The sequence below is a fragment of the Grampus griseus genome (assembly GCF_964374135.1).
Source record: "Grampus griseus genome assembly, chromosome: 3".
Lineage (NCBI taxonomy): Eukaryota > Metazoa > Chordata > Mammalia > Artiodactyla > Delphinidae > Grampus > Grampus griseus.
Window position 1 is genome coordinate 352,936 of NC_139019.1, and position 8,982 is coordinate 361,917.

The following is an 8,982-nucleotide window of genomic DNA, read 5'->3' on the forward strand; positions in this document are numbered from 1 at the left end:
GGGGCCCCGGGGAGTCCTCAAATTCTGTGAGGTTGCAGGCAGCCTCCAGGAGCCTAGCCGGGTGGCGTCTGCTCAGGACAGCGACCATCTGCTTCCGCCTGCTGCCCGCCCTGGAGACCCACAAGCTTGGGCCTGGTCCCTGCCTCACCCCAGAAGCTCTGATTCGAGATGTTTGGGCCGACGACCCCCAGGAGACTGAACCGGACTGAGAACCGGGGGTCTCGCCAGGCTTTCCAGAAGCTGATGAGAGTCTGAGGCCGGCGACACGCCCACCCCAGGCTACAAGGCAGCGGGTCTCCGTCCGGATTGGCAACTGAAGGAGGAGGATGAAGGTTTTGCTGCCTCAGGATGTGGAAGGGTTAGGGTTAGGGTTAGCAGTCACACGTGGAGGTACCCTCGCACGTTCTGCTCGGTTACTGAGTTACTGCAGGTGCTGCGTGGGGGTGACACTGCCTCCCGGAGAGCCTGGCCTCCGAAATGGCCTGTGCAAAGTAGCAGGAGGGAGGCCGTACCCCTCCCACCGCCGCCCCCAGGCCTGCTCTGGGGCCCTGCCCTGGGGGTGCCTGGCGGCTTCTGCAGCAGAAAGGCCTCTGTGACCCCAGGATACAGCTCTCGGGGGGCCAAGCCTCCTCCCCCACCGGCAGGCTCTTCCCAGCACGCCCCTGGGAGCCCAGCTTCTCCTGCTGGAGTGGGGCCCGGGGGTCTCCTCACGGCCCCGTGTGCTCCTGCTGGCTGTGTGGGGTGAGGACAACGTGAGCATGACCAGAGCCCCAGGCCTGTCTCACCCACTCCTCACAGACCCTGCTAGGGAGAGGGTGACCCAGAGGCACGTGAGGGGACCTCAGGTCCTCAGGCCCCCAGCATCTGGGGACTAGATCTTAGTGCCACAGGTGACACCCTCAACCCACGGGCACCAGCACACACATGCAGGTGCGAAGGCCTCTGGGCGGCCCTGCCTTAATGGGTCCACAGCGAGCACCCAGCGCGTGCGGGCCACGTTCCGAGGAAAGCAGGCTGGGAGGCTGCAGGCCCGTGTTCGCTGTGCCCCCGCATCTAGGGCCCGCTACACCTGAGCAGAAACAGAGCCCCGGTGAGCTGCTGGTTCCCACCCTCTGTGTGGTTCCAAGAGCTGTGAGAAGCAGCCGCTTCCAGCTTTTATGTTGGGCCTTTCCCAGCTGAGAACTCAAAACCAGTTGGACTTTGGCAAGAGAGCTAAGCAGGTGGTGAACTCATCGGAGGCTTCCTGATATACCCAGGAGGAAACGGAGCCTGGCCCTCGCCCTCCAGCCCGCGGCCTCCTCCGCGAGCACAGGGTGGGCCCTAGAGGACCCTGGTCTGCCCCCGGCCCTGGAGGCTGGAGGTCCAGGCTCACAGGACGCCCTGCAGAGCCGACAGCTGGCCACCCCGCCAGGGCCACGTCTGTGCAGGAAGCAGAGGGTTCAACCGGGGGCCTGGGGTGACTCAGCTCAACACCCCCCGAGTCCACAGCCTCCAGCCTGTCCCACCTCTCCACCGTCCGGCCCTGACCACCCCCCACCGCAGCTGGAGCGGCCCTGACACCTTCCCACCCGCCAGCGCTGGGGCCCCGGGGCTGGCGTCTCCGCCCGGCCCTGCCTCCGCCAGCCCTTCTTGCTCTGCCGGCCCCTCCCTTTGCAGCCCATCTCGATCGACTGCCCCGCAGAGGGGAAGCCCGCACCCTGGCCACCACCTGAGCCCTCAGCCTGGACTCTGAACCCCGGTGTCCAGCAAACCCTGGGGCCTCTCCATTCATTCTAGAACCGATGAGCGAACGCTCAGCTCACAGATGTGGACCTGAGGTGCGGCCAGCGCCAAGGAAAGACCCCTGACAGCTCCAAGGAAAGACCCCTGACCTCAAGGTGTTGCCCAGTGCCTTGCAGTGGGACCTCAGCCCTGGCCCTACAGGCGGGGTCCTGGCAGAGGCAAGGCAGCACCAGGCCCCTCCCTGTCCTGGGACGCTGGGGGCGCAGAGGCTGGAGCAGCGCGGCCTGGCTGGGCCCTTAGTGCTCAGACACCTCGTTCAGAGTCTCCGGAAGGCAGACCTGGCTCTCCCTTCCAATCCTCGAGCAGGTACGCACCATTTTTCCGGCTTGTCTGTCCTGAACATGCTTATGGGGAGAATCTTACAAAATCAGAGGGATTTTGCAAACATTACACACCACCACGGGGCAGCTCAGCTCAGGGGGTGATGGGTCCGACCCACCCTCATCTCTCCCTTGGGGTCCTGTGCTCCCCTCCCAGAGGGGTCAAGGGTGCTCGGCCCAGAAGCCTCCAAGGCCCCACTTCGCTGGGACGCGTGTGGCTGGTGGACCCGCTGGCCCCTCACCTGCCACCCCTCTCCTGGGGGGCTTCCTCAGCTGCCCCGCAAACATGCCCCCATACGGCCACCTCAGGGCCTCTGCAGGGCCGTCTGGACCCTGGAAACGTCCCCCTAACCCTCAGGGCTCGTTCCTCCCCACCTGCGCTATTCCCTTCTTTCCCTGTTCCGCCAGGACTCGACGCATGCACCCTGCGGCTGAACTCGCCTGCTCCGGGGGGTGTGACACACCCCGAGGGAGGTCTGGGTCTGTTTCGTGGGAAGCCGTGTCCTCGTGGCCTGCAGCAGTGCCGGACACGTGGCAGCATTAAGGTTTGTAAGATGAATGTTAAACCAGCGCTCAGAGCCGTGGCCGCTAAAAATCAAGCCTTGCGGCCGCACTAATAGAATAAATCACACGTTCGAGCCCAGATGTCGTCCCGGGCCGGGGACACTGCGCGGCTGGGGCCCGAGTCCAGGCTCCGCCCAGAGGGCGTGCGGGCGTCTGTCTGCGGGCTGCGAGCGGACCCGCGGGCCTGTTCTGCCCTGTCTTGCTCCAGGAGGCAGGACTGGGTGTGAACTGACCGACTCAGCTCGTCAGGGAGCTGCTTCAGGCCGGGCCTCGCGCGGGCGAGCGCTCCCCGCCTCAGACCTACAGCCCACGGTGCTCCAAGCTGATGCGGCCTTGCCCTCGGCCTGCGGCGGTCACCGGGTGTGCCCGTGCGGCAATTCCGGTCGAGAATCTGGCTAAGGAGCTTAGCATCTCGAGGGTCTGGACGAAGCTCACACCACCGTGGAGTGTCCGCTCCCTCACCCACTCACACGCCTGTCCAGCCACCCGTCCAGCGCGCGTCCGGCCGAGCACACGCGTCTGCACACACACCTGCAGGAGCGCTGCCAGGGCAGGCCGGCCTTCAGGCGCTGGGGACACGCGGGAACGAACAGACGCAGCCCCCGCCTCTGCAGAGCTGACCTGGTTGAGCCCAGACCCCAGTGTTGAGGGGGCGACCTCAAGACCCCAGTGGGCTGGAGGGTTCTGAGCTCAGAAGAGGAGGGGGGAGAGATGCTGGTGGGTGGGGCTCCTGGCCTGGCCGCAGGGGGGACGGGGGTAGCGGCCGGGCTTCAGCTAGAACCCAGGGAAGCCAGCAGGGCCACAGCCTCACACCCACGGGGACTTGCTGCTCCCGTGCCCGGCGCTCCCTGGGCCTCTGCCACCCCGCCAGTCCCCTACCCATCCCCCCCCCCACTAATACTGTGCCTCCCCATCCCCACCCGGCCCACAGGCCCCTGGAGCTCAACTCCCCCAGTCTGATGGGCTCTGTAGGCAGGGCTGGGTGGGGACGGCCTCTGCAGGCAAGGTGGTGGGTTCCGCCAACACCCCTCTTCCCCCTGCCCTGGGCAGATGGAGGAGACAGACTTCACAGTATGAAGAAGGGATGGTGAAGGGGCAGGAGACACCGAGCAAGGTCAGGAAGGAGGCTGGGGGCTGGCTGGGAGCGAAGGTGCAGGCGGGGGTTGGGCACAAGGCCACCCCAGTGGAGCGGACCTCACGCCAGGAAAGCGCCCAGGCGCCTCCAAGGTTTCCTGGTGCAGGGGACGGGGCACCACTGTGCCCACCTCCGCCCAGGGAGGTCACCACCCACTCTGGGCTCCAGCACAGAGAGGGCTGGAGGAGTCCCTTCTCAGAGGGAAGGCAGGAGGCGTGGAGGGAGCCCGGGACCACCAGCCCTGACCTGGCCCACCGCACACTGAGCCCCCTGCCCCACTCTGCCACGCGCTCCTGGGAAAACTTGCTGTCAAAAGGGACTCAGACGCTGGGAAGAAATAAACGTGAGGCCGATGAGGCACCGGACTGGGAGAGCCCAGCGGCAGGTGTCAGCGACCTTTGGGACTTGCAGCCTTGGGAACACTGCTGTGATTCTCTTGGACCGCGGGAGTGGGCTGGATGGGAAAATCCCTGGAGAGTTCCTTCTGCCAAGCAAGCAGGACTGGGGCTATCAGCACTTCCCAACCTTTGCCCCTCTTCCTCAGGATACTCCACAAAGGTACCTTAGCTCCAAATGCAGGGGACTGTTTGACAGCCCGTGGCTAATTCTCCCACGGGCAGTTCCTGACAAATGAGACTTTACACTTTCAGCACAGAATGTCCCTCCCATAGACACTCTTGGGAGAGGTCTTGGTTCCAAGACCTTGGATGATGGGTCTTGACTCCATCTGTCCTGCCAGGCTTGGGGTCCACTAGGGCCCACTGACTCGTCTACTCCTGGGAGGATGGGGCCCACCGAAGACTCCTGCTGCTCATGCTGCGGTGTAAGGGGAATTTGGTGGGAACAGGGAGGAGAGCATGGTGGAGGGCGCCGGGGAGCCCACAGGAAAGAGGGGCAGGGGTTGGGTGCAGCGATGGGGGTTCTGGTCTTAGGACCAGAGCACATGGAGCGAAAACCACAAGCTTCTGGTGTCAACCCAAGGAGGTAAATATTGTCCACCACTCCCCGACAGCCTGGGAGCACAACCCAGGGCAGACACCCAGCGCCCGAAGGCTGAACTTCAGAGAAATCCACCGACGTGGCAGGTGCTCTGGACAGAAGCCATGGGTGTCCCAGCACCCGGGGGCTGTGCCCCTCCCCTGGCAAGGGCTGGGGCTGGACCAGAGGAGAAGCCACAGTGAAGGCGCTTTGCAAGTGACGGGCATCGGGGTCTAGGGGCCTGGAGAGCAGAGTCTGACCTGATAAGGCAGCTGCTGACACGTGCAGCCGAACAGAGCGTGGCCCCAAGGCCGAGCTCCAGCTGGAGCACAGGTGGGAAGAGGGACCTGCGTCTCCAGGAGCCAAGGTGCTGCAGTCTCGAGGGGCAGAGCGGGTAAAGTGTGCAGACAGGGTCGCGCGCGTGGCCCTAAAGGCCCTGGCTACTCCCCAGGGTGCCCGGGGACCACGCCCGGCTTCTGCTGGTCAGGAAAGACACACCCCGCCCCCCGCCGGGGTCTCTTCCTCCAAGACTGGGTGAAGAGGGAGGGGGTGACCGAGCACGGAACAGAAGCACTCACAAAACCCCGGGGGCCATGGGGGAGAGGCCGAGGATCTAAGAGGACCACGGCCGCTGGGCACGCCTGGGCCAGCGCCACCCACCCCAGCTGCTTCCTTCTCTGGGTCCGGGGGGACCCACGGGCTCCGGGCTCTTCCCGAAGTGTTCCTGCCGGGGTGTGGGGGCAGCCCCCTGCCTCCTTGGGGGTGGGCTCTCGGGGGGGCAACTTAGAGAGAGAGGAGACGGAGAGGGAGAGGAGAAACAGCAGAGACGGCGAGTTCCGCCTGCCCCTCTGGCTCCGCAGCTCAGAAGCCGAATCACCGCTCCCAGCAGCTCCGGCCAGGAGTGAGCGGAGCCCTCAACCCACCGGCTCGGCGCCAGAGCACGACACACGGGGTCTCCCTGGCGGCCTCCAGGAGCACCTATCCCGGTCACCCGCCACCTCCAGGCTGTCCCCCGAAGCCGCCTGGACCCCCACCCCCAGGTGGGCCCCGCCCACCGCTGCCACAGCTTCGCCATCCCGCACGGCCGAAACGCGCCCACCCAGCCCACTAGACGTTGGTCCCAGAGGAGGCCAGAGGAGGTGGGACAGGCTGAGGGAGAGGGAGTCCAACCTGGGCCAAGGCCCAGACTGACCCTGGTGTGAGTGGCTGCAGACTCGAGGCCCCCTGGGGAGCACACGTCCCACCCGCGGCCCCAGGGGCAGACACTCCCCAGCGCAGGAGGGTCCTCAGCCTCGGCCCTGCGGGCCCAGCCGGGAGCTGTGGGGCAGCTCCCCCCCTGGCTTCATCCCCTTCTGCATCTCCTAAAGATGCGACAGCAGGTAGGGACCCGGCAGGCCCAAATGCATCTGCGAATAGGGACCCAGGGCCTCGGCGTCTGTGAGCTCCGCAGCCACCCCTGTTCCTCTTCTCCGGCAGGTGCGGGGGGGGGGGGGGGATGTCTGTGCAGAGACACCTGCTGGGCTAGAGGCGGGGTCACGTGAAGCCCATGCTGGGCCACCCGGAGAGCCTTGGGGACCTGGGCAGGGGCAGTGCAGTGGGTTCCAGAAGACAGGGGCATGGCTGGGAGGGGGCTGGGCCTGGGGAGGGTCCCAGCTTGCTTTCTAAGATGGGAGAACGGAGTCCCTCTGTGCAGCCTGTTCATGGGCGAGACCCTCTGCCGTCACAGCAGGACCCTCCAAGTGCAGGACAGCGTGGGCAGCGTCGGGGCCAGGCCTGGCCCAGGGCAGCTAGGCCGGCCCCATGGGTCTTCTCTCCGGGGTCCTGTTCGTGTTCCCTTACAGCCCCCCACCGAGCCTCTACCCAAGCTGGCCCCCCTTCCCCCTCGGATGGGGCCAGCAGCCCCAGGGGAGGCGGAGCTACTAAAGTGACCACAGACAAACACATTCTGGGCCCGCCCCGCCCACGAGAGGCGGAGCTGGTGGGAGCAGGGGGCCCCGCCCCCCCCAAGGTCCCCTCTGGAGGAGCTGAGCGCTCAGGAGACCTCGGGGCAGGCTCTTCCTGGGTGAATGACAGACACTGGACCTCCAGGTGCAGGACCTGGGGCTGGGCTTGCACAGGAAGCACATGTTCGCTCTACACGACAGGGGGGCTCCAGGTCCCAGGTGGGGACCCCCGGAGTGTCATGGGTCCACCCTGCACATATCTGTGGTTTCACAGAAGAGAGAAGGGGGCTGAGGAGGAGATCCCCGCTCTGCCCCAGAAACCGGTCAGCTCCCAGGGGATCCTCAGGACGGAGTGCTGCTCCTAGAGCCCCAGGGTGAGGCTGGACCTGCCCCGTAAGTGGCCAGTAGAAAGTGGCCAGTGTCGGCAAGTCCCCTGCGGCAGAGACACCCAGAGGAGACACAGCACGTGAGACCGCCTCTCGGTGCCGACATTTCACTCCTGACATCACAATCCCCCACAAAAAAGCCAAGGAGTGGAGGGCGGCTTGGGCACAGGGACCGGGCAGGCAGGGCCGAGGAACTAAACACACACCGGAGGAAAAAGGGGGAGGCAGAGGGGCCGGAGAGCTTTGAAAGAAACAGAACAAAATGAGAGACTTAAAGGGAGGTCGCTGGCACAGCAGGACACAGGGCAGGCAGGGCTGAAGGAGAAACGAGCCGTAACCAGCCGCCAGGGAACACCAGGAACCCCCAAAGCCAGGTCCAAAGTCCTCTGACCGCCTCTCCCCAGAGCCTGCCCCTCCTGGCCCCGCTGAGGAGGCCAGCACCCCCGGCCCCTCCCCATTCCAAAACCTCTGCGGACCCATCCCCGTCCGGCTGCTCTGTGGTGAGGGGGGAGTCCTCAGACCCCCTCACAGGGTTTCCCCTGCTCCACCTACTAATTACACCTGCCCTCACATCTCCGCCACCTCACGGAAGACCCTTCCTGGTGTTGATCAACACGTTGAAACTTTGGTCCTCAGAGGCTCTTAAGAAAGCTGACCTTCCTGTCACCTTGCCCGGGAGTTACCTGCAGTTCCCACTTTGCTGGCTCAGTGGAGCCAGTCAGGAGGAGAGAAATCTGACAGACCAGGATTTTGAAGAGAGAAACACCGTCAGTGGAAAACTTGCTCCTATAAATAGGACGGTACCGGCTTTCATCTTGGTGACACCATTTTTCTTTCTGCACTGGGGACGGAGTGCTCCGGCGCTTGAAGGCAAGGACATTCCCTCTTTCCTGCACTAACAGCCCCGACAAGCCCGACGGACAGAAAACCTGGCTGCGGGAGCCCCAGCGCGGAGCAGTCCGCGACGTCTGCTGGCCTGGATGGGGCAGAGGGAGTCCCGACCGCGGAGACCCGGGGACGCGGGGACTCAGGAGGCTGCGCCCGCCCGGCCGGGACCGGGTAGCCCTCGGCCACGAGCACTGCCACTCCGGGCCCGGCCAGGCTCGCAGTCCCCGAGCCTCGCCCTGAGCGACCCAAGGGCCGAATCCCCGGGGCTGGCCGCGACGCTCCCCGACGGGACCGCCAGGCAACCGACCTTGGACGCGCCCCTTCCACAGGGAAGACCGCGGACCCGGCGGAGCGCGTGAAGAAGGAGGCGCAGGCAGCCGGCTCTGTCCGCCGGGGGCGCAGGAAGGGACCCGCAGACCCAGCGGGTGGGGGGGGGGGGAAGCCGCGGCGCGCCGACGGAGCCCGGGCCGGCTTACCGATCTTGGCCAAACTGGCCACGAGGATCCAGAGCGCGATGATGTATGGGTCCTGGACGTGGTGCCATTTGAAGGTGACCACCTGGAAGCCCTGGCTCTCCCCGTGCGCGCCGCCAGGAATCTCCTCGACGCCCTGCGCCCGCGGCAGCTCGCCCAGCGCCAGCAGCGCCAGCAGCAGCCCCCATCCGGGGCCCGGGGCCCCGCGCCCTGACATCGCCGCCACCGCTCAGCGCCCTGTCCAGATGCTCCGGTCGCGAGAGCCCTGCTGCGCTCTGCGGGACGTGCCGCGCCGGGGCCGCCGGACCAGCGGGGCCGGCGGGACTCGCGCTGGGCGGCGCGGAGCTGAGTGCGCTCTGGGTGAGGGCTGCTGTCCTGGTCCCCGCCCGCCTGGGTGGCCTTTAATCCGGCGCCCCCTCCCTCCCCGGGGCGGAGCCTTCCCGCCCTCGCCGCGCACACGAGAGCGCAGCCGGAGTCGCCTGCTCTCGGCCCGCCCGCCGGCGTGCGGCGCAC

The 8,982-nt window shown here is 66.2% G+C and overlaps 1 protein-coding gene across 2 annotated transcripts in view; it reads right to left on the bottom strand.

Moving 5' to 3' along the window:
- SLC9A3 (solute carrier family 9 member A3) overlaps positions 1-8,686 on the bottom strand; it is a gene marked incomplete at both ends in the record, with an annotated part of 35,577 nt that extends 26,891 nt beyond the window's left edge. For both annotated transcript variants that reach the window (XM_082651080.1, XM_082651079.1), the window contains one exon: positions 8,473-8,686. In XM_082651080.1, the coding sequence (XP_082507206.1) occupies positions 8,473-8,686 (214 nt within the window). The remainder of the gene's footprint in view (positions 1-8,472) is intronic.
- Positions 8,687-8,982: the final 296 nt, after the last annotated feature.